The sequence below is a fragment of the Mauremys mutica genome, chromosome 18 (genome assembly GCF_020497125.1).
Source record: "Mauremys mutica isolate MM-2020 ecotype Southern chromosome 18, ASM2049712v1, whole genome shotgun sequence".
NCBI classification, from domain to species: Eukaryota; Metazoa; Chordata; order Testudines; family Geoemydidae; genus Mauremys; species Mauremys mutica.
This window is the reverse complement of record NC_059089.1, coordinates 11,875,915-11,895,189: the sequence shown is the minus strand read 5'-3', so window position 1 is coordinate 11,895,189 and position 19,275 is coordinate 11,875,915. Positions and strand designations below refer to the sequence as shown.

Below are 19,275 nucleotides of genomic sequence, written 5' to 3'. Positions count from 1 at the left end.
CGATGATGACCCCTAAATATATTCTCAGTGTTACATATATACTGAAGGTACGTCCTCCTCTGATGGATAGCGTTCAAGGTTTGGCCATCTCCCCTTAAAGCCGTAACAGAAATAGAAACATCCCAAAGCAGAGACAATAAAAATGATTAGGGACGTTGGTCCTGATACTTTTGATGCACACCAGCAGGAGAGGAGAAACTCCACTGAAGTTGATGGAGTTGAGAGGAGAATTGGACCCGTTGGGCAAGAGAAGCTCCATATGATTTTCCAGATTGACAAAATTAAGGATAAAATGTTCAAAAGTGTCATCTTCTACAGTGACTTGGGCACTTGGGCGCGTCACTGGAAGTCGCTGGAACCTGGGTTGCTATGGCACTCTTAAATATTTTACCCCAGGACTAGGTGGCTTGGCTTGGAGAATAGAAAAAAGAGAGATGCTGGATGTCTAGCAATGTATGCATGGTGCAGAGAAAGCCACTTGGGCTGCTCCCATCTTGGAATGGAACAGAGGGTTCTCAGAAAGGGTTAAAAGGCAATAGATTTCAAAACGGCAGAACTGGAAAGAATTACAGTTACATATGTGTGATCACTATTTCTCTAAGTAACATGACCTGTGGGATTCGCTGCAGCAGGAGAATATGGGGGCAAAAAGCATGGATTATTATTAAAAAACAAAACAAAAAAAACCTTGTTTGTAGGAATAATAATACCACTGCCTAGTTCTTACAGAGCACTTTTAACAAAGGAGGTCAGTATCATTACTGCCATTTACACATGGGGAAACTGAGGCACAGGACAGGGACGTGACTTGCCCAAAGTCCCTCCCCAGGCCAGGAATAGAACCCAACTCTCCTGAGCAGTTTTGGGGTTGGGTTCATGGGGAGAAATCAAATGAACAAAGAAACCATAGAGCACTTGGTGACAGTAGCACTATTGTTTGTTTTCCAGATGATGGCGAGGAGCTAGAGCATGATGGGACACAGGAGGACCCAACCTCCCCAGCCCAATGGCACCCACAGAGAGACAGGCAGCTAGACATGACTGAAGAGGATGAGGACCGAGCCAGCTCAGGGGACGTGGAGAGACAGGAGGGGGACTGGGAGGCAGGGAGCGAAGGGGAGGGCTACCCGGAGCTCTCTTTCGAGGGCCAGTACGGCTCAGAGTACAGCGCCAGCCCCGATGCTCTGCAGGACGCCCAGGCTCTGTATGGGGACTATGGCAAATCCTTCAGCTTCACCACAGACGGCGGAGAGGAGCTTTCGGGACACTCCGACGTCAGCCCGCCCCCCTCCAGCACCCTGCCGGAGCGCTCCCACAAGCCAAGCCAGAGAACCGGAGCTGATGTCTTCGAAAGCCGGAGCCAACTCGGAGACAGCCTGGAGTTCCCTGCAGAAACGGAGTGCTCGTCGCCCTCAAGCAGGCACCTGGACAGCCCCGAGCTGAGCCCGCTGGCCGATTCCAGACGCCGGAGCCTCCTGCACCACCTGTCTGTGGAAGACCTTGAGAATGCCCCAAGCATCGACGCGGAGACCTTCCCAGAATCCTTCTATACTGACAGCATGGAGGACGCCCCCCGAACCATCTCCAAGGCTGCTCAAGCTAGGGCATCCCACCGCCGCCCTGTGCCTGCAGCCAAGCCTTTGGAGAGCTCAAGGCTCAAGGCAACAGAGACTCCCCCTTCCCTACGGCACGCTGGCAGCCAGCAGCAGGACAGGGCTCGGAAGCTGAAGAAGGCCCTTTCCCCAGCACTCCCTTCCAAGTTCAGCAGGCAGTCCAGGTCTCTGAGCCCTCGGGGGAACGCCAGTAAGCAGGCAGAGCGGTCTGGCTCGCCGAAGTCAGGCCCCGCCAGGCCGTCCCTGGCTGCAGCCGAAGCCTCGCGATATGGGCGAGGCCAGCTCAACTACCCGCTGCCGGATTTGTCCAAGGTGGAGCCGCGGGTGAAGTTCCCAAAGGACGATCAAAGTTACCGCCCTCCGCGGGGCAGGACTCTGCCCATGAGGGCCAGGGGGTCAGCGAGCCCCGTGGTCTTCAAGTCTCCCGCGGAAATCGTCCGGGAGGTGTTGCTGAGCAGCGCGGAGGGGTCGCCGCAAAAATGCCCTACCCCTTCCACCACCATGGTGCCCGAGGAGTTCAAGTCCCCGCAGCAAGCCACTGAGCTGGTGAAGCAGCTGCAGGTAACTTCCACCTCTCACAAACCAGGGAAACCTCACTAGGAGAGAGACCAGGGATCTCTATGCAGGACTGAAATCAGAGGGCCCTCCCTTTTCACTCCTGCAAGAAGCATAGAGGGAATAAATGTTGGAGCCTTCACCTGTATGGTGTTGCCTCTGGACTAGGAGACAATGCTGACCGGGGACGCTCATCCCTCTGGAATCCCAGTCAGCACTGCCACGGGGCAGATCATTGCATGGGGTGTTAATGACAGGGCATTAGAATTAACAGTAGGGAAACCAGAGTCACTTATTCAGGTAGAATATTGTGTGCGGTGAGGGAACTAATTTCTGATGTCTTGATTCTTGGTTTGCAGACTAAATTCTGAAGTCCCTATTATCTGAAGCCCTGGATGCATATGCTTCTGCAGCGTTTACATGTGCAGTGTATGTGTGTCTGTACACATGCACTGGGCATCTTCATACCCGGTGGCTAACGGCTCCTTCAGCATCCACCCTCCCGCAGCCAGACATTTATGTTGCTGTATAAATACTCAGTGATAGTAACACCCCTATGTGACCCTGACGTGTGCTCTCCTCCTTCTCCTTCCAGGAGGACTACCACAGACTGCTGACCAAGTACGCTGAGGCTGAGAACACCATTGACCGGCTGCGGCTGAGAGCAAAGGTACAATGGCCAGGGAGCCTGAAACAGGCCAGAGATTGGGATAAACACCCCTCGTTGCAGATGTTTCTCCCAGATGCTTTGGGGGCCGTCACACTGGGCCAGCAGACTCTCAATAGTAGGCTGCATGTGAGATTTACAATAGTAACAGTATTTAAGATGGGGAGGGATCATTATCTCTATTTTACAGCTAGGGAAAGCCAAGCACAGAGAGGTAAAGTGACTCCCCGGGGTCACACAGCAGAGAATAGAACCTCCATCTCTTGCCTCTCAGTCCAGGACTCTCACCACTGGGCCGTGCTGCCTTCTGGCCAGAGATTGCTCAAGATCTGCCCTTTTCATGGTATTGTGGCAGCCCTGATCTGTGTCAGAAGCAGAAAGTGCCAAGGCAGCCAGGAAATTACGGAATAAATTACCCAAGCTCTTCGGAGCTTCTGAAGAGATTCACTTGTGGTTTGAGAGCAGGGTGAGTGTTCTGGTTGGTTCCCATTTCATCTGGCCAGGTTTTCCCTTGTAGATGCAGGAGCTCAAAGAACAAGCAGGGGTGCTGCATGCAGGGATCTTAAGCCTTCCCAGGCTGCACCGCCACAAACCAGAGAGGGTGGCTGCGAGCTGCTCCAGTTTATGCAACTCAGGTGCAGTTCTGAGGATCGGGCTCCTGCCAAGTTGCCCGAGTGGTTTGTAACTGGTTGAAGCTTGGATTTTCTCTAAGGTTCAGAATCTGCCCCCCTCAGCCTGTCTGCTTATGAGGGGGGCTGTCTCCAGGGTTAATATGAAGATGAGCAGTATGGATTCATACCCACGTCCCAGCGAGGGCAGCAGTCTGATTTCCATCCCAGCAGCCCGGAGTTTGGTTAGTCTGACAGCACACACGCACATGGAGGGTTAGTTGCTCAATAGGAACCTGGCTCCTAGCAAAAGGCTCCATCTCTAATCCCCTTCCAACGGCCCAAGCTTTGAATTCGCAGCGTCCTCGCACGCTGCCTCTTGCTTCCTTCCTCTTTCTGGGGAGCTGCTGAGCTGCGGTTTAGCGAGTGCAGCGCTGGGGGAAGTCGAAATCTGGCGCAATGTCACATTGCAAAGCTTCTCGCGGTCTCCCTGTGGCGGGACGACGACTCACCGGCACGGCGCCTCCTGCTGGTTGTCCAGGGAATTAGCTCTTTTCCAGCTCTGGAGCGCCCTCTGCTGGCTGAGGTCTCGCCTGCTGCTGGCCCCCCATGTCCCTTCCGGATCTCGGTGCCCTTTGCCCAGGGGTTCTGCCCACCACACCACAGTGTCTCTGGGTCTCCCCTCTCAGGGGAACCCCCCACCCCCAACCATCCTATCCCCACATTGCCTCAGGGGCTACTGCCAGTCACCATCTAGCCCCTGCTCCCTGGGCCGACTGCAGCCTATAAACCCCTAATCGCCAGCAGGGGGGGTTGGACCAGCTGCCTCCGCCTCTCTCTGGGCTGCCCCTTTGTGGGCCCTTAACTCGGCCTGCAGCCTGGGGCTTTGCTAGGCTGGAGCTCCCCAGCTCCCTCTGCCCTTCCCCAGCCCTGCTCCACCCTAGGTACCCTCCTCAGCTTCCCAGCCGGGTCCTTCTCTCTCAAGAGGCTAGAGAGAGAGTGTCTGTTTCCTTCTGGCCCCACGCCCTCTTATAAGGGCCAGCTGGGCCCGGATTGCACTGCTGCAGCCAGGGCTGCTTTCCCCATCAGCCCCCCAGCCTTTCCCCTGCCCCAGCCCTCTCCCAGGGCTGTTTTAAGCCCTTCAGGGCAGGAGCGGAGTAATCACCCCGCTACACTCCCCTCCTCCTTCCCTTCCTGTTCGAGGCCAAGCCCCGGCAAGAAAAGAGACGCCGCTGAAGCTGGGTGCGTGTTGCAAAAACACCCCCATGACCGTTCGTGTGCATTCTGAAGTGGCTCTTGCGTGCCTGCCTCTGGTAGGTTCACTTGCCATCAGTATTCTGGCCCAGGAGTTTGCACTCGGGAACCTTCGCAGAGACGGCAGGGCTGGTTCTGTGGTACCCTGCACCTGGGTGAAACCGCAGCTGCAAGGCACGTGCTGTGTGCAGATGCACTAAGACGGCGGGGGCTGCCCCCTGCAGCTGTTTCTTTGCTTCGTATGTAGCTGGAACCAATGAGTAATACACACTCTTTCCTGCCATCGATTAGGCAGATGGTTTGCTGCAGGTGCCCCGCGGCTCATTCGCTCTGTACTTCTCTGGCCCCCATCACCATCACACAGGGGTGGGCAAACTATTTGGTCCATGGGCCACATCGGGGTGTGGAAATTGAATGGCGGGCCTTGAATGCTCACAAAATTGGAGATAAGGGTGCGGGAGCGGGTCAGGGCTCCAGCTGGGGGTGCGGGCTCTGGGGTGCGGCCAGAGATGAGAAGTGCGGGCTGGGGCAGGGGGCTCTGGGCTGGGGCAGGGGGTTGGGGTGTGGGGAGGTGGTGATGAGGGCTCTGGCTGGGAGTGTGGGCTCAAGGGTGGGGCCGGGGATGAGGAATTTGGGGTGCAGGAGGGCGCTCCGGGCTGGGACTGAGGGGTTCAGAGAGCGGGAGGGGGATCAGGGATGGGGCAGGCTGTTGGGGCACGGGGGGGGTGAGGACTCTGGCTGGGGATGCAGGCTCTGGGGTTGGGCGGAGGATGGGGGGTGTGGGGTAGAAGAGGGGACTCCAGGCTGGGATCAAAGGGTTCAGAGGGCATGAAGGGATCAGGGGATTAAGGCACGGGTGGGGCTCAGGGGTGCAGGCTCCGGGCGGCACTTACCTCAAGCAGCTCCCAGAAGCATTTCCCCCCCTCTGGCTCCTACGCGGAGGCGTGGCCAGGTGGCTCTGCGTGCTGCCCCGTTCGCAGGTGCCCTTCCCGGCCAATGGGAGCTGTGGAGGCGGTGCCTGTGGACGGGGCAGCACGCAGAGCCACCTGATCATCCCTCCGCATACTGTGTAGGAGCCAGAAGGGGGTCATGGCAGCTGCTTTCCGGGGCAAGCTCCCGACCACAGCTGAGGGCTGGATTGAAAGGTCTGATGGGCTGGATGTGGCCTGCAGGTCATAGTTTGCCCACCCCTGCCATAGCACCTCACACTCCTTAATGTATTTGTCTTCACAACACCCATGGGTGGCAGGCCAGTGCTGTTATCCCCATTTTACGTATGGGACACTGAGGCACAGAGAGCCAGATCTTCAGCGGGTGCAAATTGTTACAGCTCCATTAACTTCCCCATGTCCTAGATTCCAAGGCCGGAAGTGTGACCGTTAAGTCTGATCTCCTGGATAATGCAGGCCACAGAACTTCCACGGCGGAGGAGCAGGGAACTGAACCTGGATCTGTCGAGTCCCAGGCTAGTGCTCAAACCACTAGGCAATCCTTCCTCTTGCTGCTCCATGGCATTCTGGGGTGTAGCTATGCTCCAAGCCACCCTGTCCTCCTAGCTTTGGGGCCACCCGTCCCCTTTAGCCTCCCATGCAGTGCCTTATGCACAGGTGCGTGCATGCCAGCCGGGGCCACAGTCGCTCTTTGCCGTGCGCTGCTGTAGCAGGGAGTGCGGCGGGACGCCCCGGAGAAAAGCTGCAGCTGGGAGAGCTGGCAGCAGTCCGCGTGCTGTGATCATCGCAGGGCAGCGGGAGGCTGTGCGTTCGGTCTGTCTGGGATGTGGCGCCGGCTGGCTGAGGAGGGTCGGTCTGTGAGCAGGGGAGGCCCCGGTGAGAGGAGTGACTGGGGCTCAGCATGGAGGAGACGCTGTCCGTGAACAAAGTGTGTGTCTGGCGGGGGGGGGGGCGGTGCGTCTGTGAATGCAGCTTGGAGGGGAGCCCAGCCATGTGCAGGGAGGTGGGGCATGGACAGGGCTTGTTAGAGAGGACGTTGTCTGGAATGAGGCCTGGGGTATAAGGGCAAGTGTCTAGCTAGGCTTGGGGTGGTGGAGAGACACCCTCTGGGAGTGGGGGCCTCTGTGCGGTGAAGGGTCTATCAGCGAACGGCGTTTGGAAGTGGGAGCAGGGTACCAGCCCTAAGCAGAGCACGTCCCTCCCTCTTCCTGCTCGGTGTCTGGTCCCCTGTCTGCAAGGCCCCCTCAGGCCTGGTGAAGCCCGTGCTCTGCAGGGCTTGGAGCTGTCATCTTGGCTTGCACGGCACATCTCCCTCTGGCACCGCCGTGCGACGCGACAGGGCTTGACACATCTCAGTGCAACATCTCACGTGCCGGCAGCTCCCTGGGCTCAGGTGGGCGCTGTCACTCTGCACTACAGCCTCCCAGCCGCAGCATCACTGTGTACCCGCTCCCAGGTCCCGGCTGGCTGGGGAGAGAGGGGGCCTCTTTCAGCACCATGGCCCTGCAGGCAGACAGGTGTAGGTGAGCTCTGATCCCCCCTATCTGGAGCCCAGCCTGGGGGGGTCCCCCTAGGATAACGGGTTTGGCAGCCTGTAGATGTGGGGTGGAACCTCTTTTTCCCAAAGACTCCATCCAGCTCTTAAAGCGACAGTGCAGCACCCAGCGCTATCCCCCAGGCTTTCCGGCTGCTCAGCAATACACTCTCCTCTGCATCACACGGGGAAGGTTTATTGGTGAACTCAAGGGCTGGGAGGACCGAAGTGCAGCCTCCAGCTGTGCTACAAACATGGAGGAGCAGCTCCGCTCTGCTCGAGGTGACGTGGCCTGTAATGATGCTTTGCGCTGTTTCAGCACCTGCCCTGTGAGGATCTCAAAGCACATTAGACATTAAACCTCCCCTCTTGAGGTAGGGGTTCTCCCCGCTCTACGCAGAGGAACGGAGACACTGAGAACGTTAAGGACCTGATTTTCGGAACAGCTGAACACCCCACCCCTCCAGCTGTCCATCGGAGCTGCAGGTGCTCAGCACTTCTGAAAATCAGGCCTCAGGTGACTTGCCCAGCGTTACACAGCCAAGTCAGAGCTGGGAAAGAACCCAGGAGTCCTGACTCCCAATTCCTTGTTCTAACCATTAGGAAAGACTAACCCTCAATATAGGGAAAGTAGCATTAGCTTTAGTATAGACCAGAACTAATCTGGCTGGAGAGTCTTGCCCGCATGCTCAGGGTTCAGCTGATCGCCATATTTGGGGTCGGGAAGGAATTTTCCTCCAGGGTAGATTGGCAGTGGCCCTGGAGGTTTTTCGCCTTCCTCCGCAGCATGGGGCAGGGGTCGCTTGCTGGAGGATTATCTGCTACTTGAAGTCTTTAAATCAGGATTTGGGGACTTCAACATCTGAGTCAAGGGAGAGAATTATTTCAGGAGTGGGTGGGTCAGCTTTTGTGGCCTGCATCTTGCGGGAGGTCAGACTAGATGATCATAATGGTCCCTTCTGATCTTAAGTTCTATGATTCTATGATTAATCACCAGCCGAGAGCATCGCTTATTTGTCAGTATTCTACATAGGATCAGCACGGCCAACCCATCCCTCTGGGGAAGCCAGCCCATAGTCCCCTTCGGGAACGGGCATGCTGGTTAAGAGAAGTAAGACAGAAAGAGGCAGATTTACAAACGCTGGCTTCCATTTGTTGTGCGCACAAATTGCAGATGAAAATAATTGGGGTGTGTAGAGAGGGGGAGTGTTTTGGGCCGGCAGTTTAGGTCAGGTAGGTAGCTAGGGGTCTCAGCTCCACCAGTGATGAATATAAATGCCTGAACAGGCCCTGATTGGGGGCGCAAACATGGAAGCCTGCTTAAGATTGAAGATTTGGCTGAAACTAACAGGGACTGCTATGCGTTTCCTCTGGACCCCTTCCGGAGAAGCACTGCAGTGTCTCTTTAAATAAGAAAGAATTAGGCTCTTAAGCCTGTGACTTATCATAGTCAGTGACTATTTTATTAGCCCGAAAGGTCTTGCTGGCACCAGCCGCTGCTTTCTGAATCATTGCAAGCGATTAGCTAGTGTGTGTATTTATATATAAAAACATGCACGTTCCCAGGCACGCACTCCCCCTCCGCTTCCGGAGGCGGAAAAGTCTGTAAGGATGGCTGGAACTTCCAATTGCTGGGAGCTTTAGGGTATATGGTGGGAGTGCCGGAGCATTTGCAGGCAGGTCACCAAGTATCTTGGTCGTGTGCCCCCACCCTGGGTCTTTTCCCGCACATCAAATGTGCATCTCTCTAATCTCCAGAGCGCTTTTCTTTTCTTTCTGTTTCAAGTTCTTATCTTTGATCATCAGAGCATGAAGGCTCCCTCTTCAGCTAATGGATCGCCTGGAGCAGCCATCATGCATTTGTGGGCAGGGGACGCTGGCCTGTGCATTACAGGATGCAGTCATCACACCGTGCCCCTGCAGTGTTTTGTGTCCAAGCGATGGCACAGTGTTGTGTGTCCTGGGTTATCACACTGTGTTATCTCGACATTGATGTGGTGTCGATGGTGTGCTGGCATCATCTATTCCCCCCTCACAATCTTTAATGTATTTATCCTCACAATACCCCTGTGAGGTAGGGCAGGGCTTTAAACCCATTGTATAGATCGGGGACTGGGGCACAGAGAGGCTAAGTGACTCGCCCAAGGTCATATAGGAGAGTCAGTAACAAAGGAGGGACTTTAACCTAATTCTCCTGCATCTCTGCTCATGTTGTAACCACTGGCCCGCGCTTCCTCCCTCCACCTTGTGGTGCTGTGTGAAGCATGTGCCCAAGTGAACTTGAGACTCTAATGATTTTGCAGGCTGTGAATCGGGGCTGTCCTGCTGGCTTTGGGACAGGGGCCTGCACTCTCCTCACAACACCGTGGCTGTCCGCGGGTCTCATGCTGGCCCTCCTTAAAACTAAACAATCCTTCCAGTCAGTCCCAAATTAGAATAGAAGTCAGCTGATGAAATTAGAGGCAGACTGGGGAGGAAGGAAGGACTTGTGGGTAAGGCATTGAGCTGTGGGTTCAATTCCCTGCTCTGACACTGGCTCACCACGTGGCTGGGGGCAGGTCACTTTCAATCTCTCTGTGCCTCGATTTCCCATAGCAAAGTGCAGATAATAATCGCCCATCTTTTGTCTGTCTTATCTCTTTAGATTGTGCACTCTCTGAGCCAGGCAACGTCTCTCGCTAGGTGCATGCAAGTCCCCCCAGTCTCTGTTATAAATAAATACGGTAAATATGTTTTCTGGCTGTACAAGTCACAAAATCTTTCCGTTTCCATTCCCAAGAGCCAGTCTCTTGCTGCATTCCAGCATAAAACTGTCTGGCACCGACCTGACATGGAACAGAGCTGAGCAGGCTGTTCACAAGGACAAATCCATTCAGCACATTCACCTCCCCTCTGGGTTTGTGCATTATCCCCAAACACGTTGGTTGTACAGCTGCATGCTCTATCTGATGGATGAGCTGAGCCGATGGGTAGCTCGCAAACTGCTTAACGCTACTGTTGCTGCAAAACAATTGCTGTTTGTAATCCAGTGCCTATGCTGTGGGGGGAGTCATCTATATCGCATGGTACTATTCCTGCCTCCCGAATGAATGATTCTCAAGGCCAGAAAGACCTGTCGAGGGCCACACGTACATGCTTTTGTGAGTGTGTAATTGTATGAGGATTCACATGCAGGTATGTACTTGCATGAGTTCCTGGGGTAGGATACGTTCCTTTTCCATGTACATCCATGCCTTGTATAATTAGATGTGGTGCTGTGCATCGTCCTTCATGTGTGACATGCATGTTGAGTGACTGCTGTCTCGCGTTGCTGGTTCCAGGCAACAGTCCGTGGCTAAAACGGATGAAGAGGAGAGGGCTGGGCCAACAACTGATTCTTTTGTTTGGGGGCTAAACTGAAAAATACAGAAAAAGAATTTGGTTCGTTTCTAATCAAAACTGATTTTTTTTTCCTTCAGTTTTTTTCTCGCTGAAATGAAAAACCAAAAGAAAAAAAATGAATTCAGGTTGAACAAAACTTTTCATTCTTGATTCAAAACTAAATGTGGGAACGATTCGTTTCACAAACATTTCTGAATTCTTCATTTATTTTTTTTTGGTTGAAACTATTAGTCAAATTTGACTTGTATTTGCGAATAGTTTCAATACCCCCCCAAAATACATTTTTCAGCAAATTTACTATTTGCTGCAAACATTTTGCCCAGCTCTAGCTCCAGCTGCCAGCATGCACCTCTCCAGCAACAAGGCTGTCTGCTGGGAGTGCAACATCTCCTGCTGAAACTCCGTCACACTAGCCAGCTGGAAAACTCCTTGGAGCAGTTTTGAGCTGCAAACTGCATTTTAGCCACCAACTCTATTTCTGCTCTGTGGGGCAGGCTCCAGGGTGGCTGCTAATGGAAGCAGAAACCTGACGCGTTGCGAGCAAGCTGCTCACAACAGCACTCTCATGGTCAATGGCCAATACAGCTGGACCATAGAATCTCTATGGCAGGGTTTCTCAAACTGGGGTCGCCCTGCGGGCCGGGCCGGTGCGTTTACCTGCCCTGTCCCCAGGTCCGGCCGATCGCGGCTCCCACTGGCTGCGGATCGCTGCTCCGGGCCAATGGGAGCTGCTGGAAGCGGTGTGGGCCGAGGGATTTACTGGCCGCTGCTTCCAGCAGCTCCCATTAGCCCGGAGCAGCGATCTGCAGCCAGTGGGAGCCGCGGTTGGCCGGACCTGCGGACGGGGCAGGTAAACAAACCGGCCCACCCCGCCAGGGGCTTTCCCTACACAAGCGGCGACCCCAGTTTGCGAAACCCTGCTCTATGGATAGTAATTACATACCTGAATAATAAGAATATAGCCTCAGAGAGATACTACCGACCGCCTGACCAGGATGGTGTTAGTGACTGTGAAATGCTTCAGGAGATTCGAGAGGCTATTAAAATAAAGAATTCAATAATCAGTTATCCCCATTATTGACTGGGTACACGTCACCTCTCCAGGACAGGATGCAAGAGATAAAGTTTCTTGACACCTTAAGTGACTGCTTCTTTCAGCGGCTAGTCTTGGAACCCACAAGGGGAGAGGCAATTCTTGATTTAGCCCTAAGTGGAGCACAGGATCTGGTCCAAGAGGTGAATATAGCTGGACTGCTTGGTAATAGTGACCATAATATAATTAAATTTAACATCCCTGCGGTGGGGAAAACATCACAGCAGCCCACCACAGAGGCATTTCATTTCAGAAAGGGGAACTACTGTACACAAAATTCAGGAAGTTAGTTAAACAAAAATTAAAGGGTACGGCGCCAAAAGTGAAATCCCTGCAAGCTGCATGGAAACTTTTTAAAGACACCGTAATAGAGGCTCAGCTTAAATGTATACCCCAAAGTAAAAAACTTAGTAAGAGAATCAAAAAAGTGCCACCAACGTAAACAATGTAAACAGTGTACAAGAAGCAGCGAGAGGCAAAAAGGCATCCTTTAAAAAGTGGAAGCTAAATCCTATTGAGGAAAATGGAAAGGCGCATAAACTCTGTCAAATGAAATGTAAAAATATAATTAGGAAAGCCAAAAACAGAATTTCAAGAACAGGTAGCCAAAGACTCAAACAGTAAAGCAAAATTTTTTTTAAGTACATCAGAAGCCAGAAGCCTGCTAAACAACCAGTAGGACTACTGGACATTGCGGAGAAACTAAATTAATCAGTCTTCACTGCTGAGGATGTGAGGGAGCTTCCCAAACCTGAGCCATTCTTTTTAGGTGACAAATCTGGGGAAGTCGCCAGAACTCAAATGTGAAATTGCAGAACTGCTAACTGTGGTTTGTAACCTATCATTTAAATCAGCTTCTGTACCAGATGACTGGAGGATCGCTAATGCGACACCAATTTTTTAAAAAGGCACCAGAGGCAATCCTGGCAATTACAGGCCTAAATTCAGTGCCAGGCAAACTGGTTGAAACTATAGTAAAGAATAGAATTGTCAGACACATCGATGAACATGATTTGTTGGGGTAGAGTCAACATGGTTTTTGTAAAGGGAAATCATGCCTCACCAATCTACTAGAATTCTTTGAGTGGGTCAAAAACCATGTGGACAAGGGGGAATCGAGTGACTATAGTGTACTTTAGATTTTCAGAAAGCCTTTGACAAGGTCCCTCACCAAAGGCTCTTAAGCAAAATAAGCAGTTATGGGATAAGAGGAAAGGTGCTCTCATGGATCGGTAACTAGTTAAAAGATAGGAAATAAGGGGTAGGAATAAATGATCCGTTTTCAGAATGGAGAGAGGTAAATAGCGGTGCCCCCCCGGGATCTGTACTGGGCCCAGTCCTATTCAACATATTCATAAATGATCTGGATAAAGAAGTAAACAGTGAGGTGGCAAAAATTGCAGATGATACAAAACTACTCAAGATAGTTAAGTCCCAGGCAGATTGCGAAGAGCTACAAAGGGGATCTCACAAAAGTGGGTGACTGGGCAACAAAATGGCAACTGGTGTTCAATGTTGATAAATGCAAAGTAATGCACATTGGAAAACATAATCCCAACTATACATATACAATGATGGGGTCTAAATTAGCTGTTACCACTCAGGAAAGAGATCTCGGAGTCATTGTGGATAGTTCTCTGAAATCATCCACACAATGTGCAGCGGCAGTCAAAAAAGCGAATAGAATGTTGGGCACCATTAAGAAAGGGGTAAATAATAAGATGGAAAATATCATATTGTCTCTCTATAAATCCATGGTACGCCCACATCTTGAATACTGCGTGCGGACGTGGTCGCCCCATCTCAAAAAAGATATATTGGAATTGGAAAAGGTTCAGAAAAGGGCAACAAAGGGTATGGCATGGGAATGGCTACCGTATGAGGAGAGATCAATAAGACTGGGACTTTTCTGCTTGGAAAAGAGACGACTAAAGGGGGTGGGGGAGTATGATAGACCTCTATAAAATCATGACTGCTGTGGAGAAAGTAAATAAGGAAGTGTTATTTACTCCTTCTCATAACACAAGAGCTAGAGGTCACCAAATGAAATTAATGGGCAGCAGGTTTAAAACAAACAAATGGAAGTATTTTTTCGCACAACGCACTGTGCCAGGGGATGTTGTGAAGGCCAAGACTATAACAGGGTTCAAAAAAGAACTAGAGAAGTTCATGGAGGACAGGTCCATCAATGGCTATTAGCCAGGATGGGCAGGGATGGTGTTCCTAGCCTCTGTTTGCCAGAAGCTGGGAATGGGCGATGGGATGGATCATTTGATGATTACCTGTTCTGTTCATTCCCTCGGGGGCGCCTGGCATTGGCCACTGTCGGAAGACAGGATACTGGGCTAGATGGACTTTTGATCTGACTCTTTCTGGCTGTTCTTATAGAGAGCTTGTGGATGGGGGGTAACAATAAGGCAAGAACCAGTCCAGAAGAGCACAGATGGGCACAAGCCCTGCCCTCTGTCTCCACCTGGGTTCATGGGAGCTTGGGCGGGGGAGAATTTGCTACCAGAAATGGAATGAAAGGAAGAGCTTTGGAGGAAACTCCTCCCAGATAGTGGTTAACGTGGGGCAGGTGGAGCTGGGTTCTGAGCCATGCTTCACGGCGCGGGAGTGAGCAGATGGCAGGGATTACTGAAATCCAGCTAAATCCTCTGCCAGCAGAGGAGGGATGAGAGCTGGGAAAGCGGCCCAGGAGGAAGGAGAGAGAGACAAGTGCCTTGGTGCTGAGGCGACGATACTGTTTCTGAATGAATTGCATTTTATTGCGAGGACGTGAAGTGCAACTTAAAAGAGAGGCGCTGCCAGCCAACACAGGCATCCTGGTGCCAGCTAGTGTGGGTATCCTTGGTGCTCCTTCCGGGCTAACAAGGGAGCCAAAGAAAGAGTTTGGCCGGAAAATAGTTCAGGGAGAGATTTCTGCTTTCAGCCCTTTATGTGCCCAAAATCTTAATAACGCGTCAAGGTGGAGATGTGTGTGTGCGCATGCAGTTTTGTGCATGTGGGCTACGCATGGATTTGAGGGTACAATGTAGATCCACATCTTCTGAGTGCTATATCACACTCTGGTCCCCATCCACCCTGATGCACCCACCCCAGGCATTAGCCCTGCACTGATGTTCTGGGAACGTGCTGCTGCTGTTGTTCCTTGGGGTGGAGATCAGGGTCTTCTAGGCAACGTAAGGGGTGGTAGGGCCAGACTGAGCTGGCGTTTACTAGTCTCTGCTCTGCTGGCTCAGGAAGGCAGGATGAGACTCCTGCTGTCCCTCAGAAAGCCCACTAGCAATGGGAGAGGCACGATGAGCAGTTGGTTAGTGGTGGAGCCGGCTCTTCCTTTGACAGACTCCCCCAGCTGGTGCTGCTCGACAGGCCCCGAGCCGAGCCCTCTCTGTGCATGGTGCTCTCGGCCTCTCCCTGCTTGGGCAGTGGGAGATCAGAGCAGGGAATGGGAGCGGGAGCAGGAGCTCCTTTACGGCAGTGCAGAGCATTACCCCAAGGCCAGCATGGAAGAATATCCCCCAGGCTAAAGCAACACACAGAGCTGGTGCTTCCCACAAGCTGTCCCGGTGGATCAGTTGGTGTCTGCAAGCCTGATCCTCTGGGTGCTGAGGGTCAGCGTCAGGAGTGACCTGAATTCTCCGCTCTGTTTTCTCCCCGCCCCTCAGGTGAGCTTGTACACCGACCCGCCGAAGCCGAGCCACAGCGTTCACATGGGGACCATGGCCCACGGCTCCAAGGTCATGGCTTTCAGCATCCCACAGATCCAGACAGCAGCGTTCAGCACCACGCCTGCTCCAGCCCTGCCAGCGGGTCTGGATGAAGGTGGGTTTGAGGCACTGGAGAGTCTGTTAGTGCAGCTGCTTTTCCTCTCGTTCTGCTGCCCCCTTCCTTCCTGCCTGGCAATAAGCAGCTCCCTTATGCCTGCTGTTCTCCAGCTGTTCACAACTGGGCAGCAGAGATGGGGACAGCTCCAGAGCAAATGCCAAGGGAGGAATCTGGATGCACGCCACCTACCAGCAGCTGGAGATACTGTCCATCATCGCTAGCCTATGCTCCAGCTCCCAGGACTCCACCACGGTGGTAGGGGTGCTGTGTTCTTGCAGACGCTGCTCATTCTGGTGTGCAGGATCCATTCACCTTGCACCCTCCCTACCCCGTGCCTATGCTGCCCACCCATTGCTGGGATCCCTGTCATGCAGCATCTTGTCATCACCTGCCCAGTTGCATCCGTGCTGCCCATGTGCAGTCCCCACGTGTCTCTGTAAGGGAAGGATGTGGTCCAGTGTTGGCCTGGGTCCAAATTCATCACTGGTGCAAGCGGCCATGATGCCAGTGACCTCAATGGAGTTGGCACCATTTGTACCGGCTCTAAATATTCCCCACCATCTTCTCAGCAGCAGTGGGAGAAGCAAAGAGAGCCAAGCAGGGCTGACTGTTCATCCCGGCGCAGCCCCGTGCCAAGGCGGATGCTCATTCACAAGGAGTTCCATCTGCCGATTGACACGTGCACCAGAGACTGAGACCCAGATGCTTCTCACCTGGGCTCTCTGACTCATTGGGAGCTGCTGAGAGTGAGCTGAACGTATTTGATCTCACTGCTCTGGAGTCAGGTCTGGAGACTGTGGCTTGTCCCTGCCGTGGTCTCAGGATGGAGGTGGTCCCTGAGTCTTGGCGTCACCTAGAGAGGGGAGATGACACAGCTGGGATTGTCTTACATTTGTTTTCTTTTCCAGGGCCATCGTCAGCACCAGGTGACCAGGCTCCATCCTTTCCGGCTCATTCCGCACTCGCCGGTGTGGCTGGGGTTGACGCCTGCACCTCTACGGAGAGACCGTTTCCGGAGGATCCCCTGACACAGACGCTGGCGGGTCAGGCGAGGAAATTTGAGACGCAGGCAAGTGGGGTCCAGAGCGAGCAAACCGTGGTGTGTGGAATGAAACCCACTCGTATTTGGGGACTGGGGGCGCTGAATTTGTCAGTGCTGGGGGAGAATCCAGCAAGGGATGGGGGACAAGAAAGGAACCGTGAGGAAGAGGAGGGGTGGGTCTAGGAGGTTAAGCTCCATTGTAATGCTGCAACCATTAAATTACCTTCCCGTAGGTCAGCTCCATGGGACGTTAGTTAATGCCTTACTCCTCCCATCCAGGTGGAATCCTTCGAGGGACTGATCCAAATGGGAAGACTCACCCCGCGGGACCAGCTCTCGGTACACCCAGCTTTACTTTCTGCTTTTCTTATTAGCCCCTTTTCTGAGATCCCAGGAATTTCCAGGAGATAGATGTGGAGTGGCAGTTGTGTCTAGTGCCAGGCGCGTGCATGTGGCCCATTCGGTCACTGAGAACCCCAGAGGGGCTGAAGCGCATAATACTCAGTCCTGCCAGGAGTGCAGGGGACTGGACTAGATGACCTCTCGAAGTCCCTTCCAGTTTGGTGATTCTAAGCAGAAGACTCCGCGTGTCCCAAATAAAGCAGTGTCACCAGGCCTGAGGCTGTTCAGTGCCGTGGCACTGTACTGTTGCCTCCCGGTGCTGTGCAGCGTCACGCCAGGGCGAGGTGGCAACCTGCTGCTGTGATGCCAAGGTTGTGACGCTGCTGCAGCTGGGCATAGTCACAGCCGTGGAGTTTCACAGCTGGGCCCCAGCTTCAGTGTAAGAGCTCTTCCCTGAGCGTCGGGAGCAGGGCCGGCTCCAGCTTTTTTGCTGCCCCAAGCGGCGAAGCCAAAAAAAAAGATAAAGCCGATCGGCGGCACTTCAGCTCAATCGCGCCGCTTCGTTCTTCTACGGCAATTCAGCGGTGGGTCTTTCGCTCCTTCTCTTCCTCTTCGGCAGCAGCTCAAAGAGGAAGAGAGGGACTGAGGGACCTGCTGCCGAATTGGTGCCGAAGACCTGGACGTGCCGCTCCTTTCCATTGGCCGCCCCAAACCCCTGCTTCCTTCGCTGGTTCCTGGAGCCGGCCCCGATCGGGAGGCAAACAGGGAAGCGGAGCAGGGAGAAGGTTGTTAAGCAATGCTGTACTTACCTAGTCCTCCTGTGCCAGGGGTGCCAGTGCTGGGCATATCTATACAGTTCCTAGCACCATTGTAATACATTGATTTGGTGTGTGTGATCCTGTTTCCTCTTCCGGCTGGCCCCAAAGGGGATAAGAGCCTTCTACTTGAGCACAGCTAATGGAGTAACCCTCTAGCTCAATTGACAGCGGCTCATGTTTCTGGCTCTGAAGGTCCCAGGTTTATCTCCTCTGAGGACTCGTGATGGCTGCATGTGTGTGGTCCTGGCTTTGTTACCTCAGGATTCACAGGCCCAGTTCAGCCTGGCTGGAGTTCAAAATCCCACCCTCACGGCCTAGCCAGACGCCGTCCTGGGCGTGTCATCTGGCAAAGGATTCCATAGCGTGGGGGGGCCGAAAGCTCAGACTCACACATTTTGATGTGCTATCCCCCTCGTAGGGATTTGCGAGGCTGAAGGACGCGCAGGATGCTCTGGAGCGAGCGTATCTGCAGGCCCGGGAAGAGTACCGCCTGCAGCAACAACGCCCAGGCGCAGCGGGGCCCCTGGGGGACTTCGATCCAGACAGGTAGCTTTTTTATTTTCATCCGCCTTTGTTCCTTTACCAGTGTCCTCTTCAAATGATGATTTATAGCAAGAGGAAGCATGGCTCAGTGGTTAGAGTGCCAGCTTGGGACTCTGGAGACCAGGTCTGGCTATAGGTACCCTGTGACCTTGGGCAAATTGCTTAGTTTCTCTGTTCCCGTCTGTAAAATGCAGACAACAACCCTGCCCCCGGGGGGGTGAGGATAAATGAGGTGCTCAGACACTGCAAGGAGGGGGTTAGAGCCCAAGAAAGAAAATGTAGGTTGGACAGAGAGGGGCTCTGGGATTGGCGTTGGAAAGCTGGGTTTATTTGAGCAGCCAGCCGCAAAGGGGCGTGAATGAATGCTTAACTCCTGTGCAGATGAGCCGCAGTCCATCAGTGTGATTAATGCAGCCACATTTGTGGCACTGGCCTGGCCTGTTGCGATTATGCCATTTTATTCTAATCTACCTGTGTTTCCTGATTGATACTTATGGATGTTAATGAAGGGATGAGGCCTGTGAATCCTAAGCAGTGAATTACTGCCTGCTGCGTTCCAATCCCGTACTAGCCAGCTCTGCCGGCTGATTTCTCCTGGCTCATTATTCACATGTTTAAAAGGATGCTCCGACGCTGCAGACAATGACCTGGAGCCACATGTGTACCCTGTGTGACAGATGAGTTCTAAGGGCTGGTGGGAGTGGACCAGATCTGATCTCGGCCACAACAGTGTAAATCCTGGGTAACCCCACCCACACCAGTGAAGTTAGTCCTGACGTTCACTGACATGGACGATAACAGCACCTGCAGGTATATTAGCTAGGGTGAAAACATGGAAGAGGGAGAAGCCAGCCTAAGGCTGAAGCACCTGCTGTGGGCCACTGTTCGTGCCCTTTGGTCTGGCAGGTCCCCTGCTGCCGGTTTACCTGGTTCAGATCCTGGCCCAGAGCATTCTAGTGTGGGGCAGTTGTTATGTTTTATTTCTATTGCCAGTGCCCCGTCTCAGAGCAGAAGCCCAGTGTGCTAGGTGCTGTACACGCACCCAGA

The 19,275-nt window shown here is 53.2% G+C and overlaps 1 protein-coding gene across 5 annotated transcripts in view; it reads left to right on the top strand.

The window, feature by feature from the left end:
* AKNA (AT-hook transcription factor) overlaps positions 1–19,275 on the top strand; it is a 68,431-nt gene that overhangs the window by 28,856 nt on the left and 20,300 nt on the right. For all 5 annotated transcript variants that reach the window (XM_044993145.1, XM_044993149.1, XM_044993146.1 and 2 more), the window contains 6 exons: positions 949–2,174; positions 2,764–2,838; positions 15,324–15,480; positions 16,392–16,552; positions 16,805–16,864; positions 18,104–18,231. In XM_044993145.1, the coding sequence (XP_044849080.1) occupies positions 949–2,174; positions 2,764–2,838; positions 15,324–15,480; positions 16,392–16,552; positions 16,805–16,864; positions 18,104–18,231 (1,807 nt within the window). The remainder of the gene's footprint in view (positions 1–948; positions 2,175–2,763; positions 2,839–15,323; positions 15,481–16,391; positions 16,553–16,804; positions 16,865–18,103; positions 18,232–19,275) is intronic.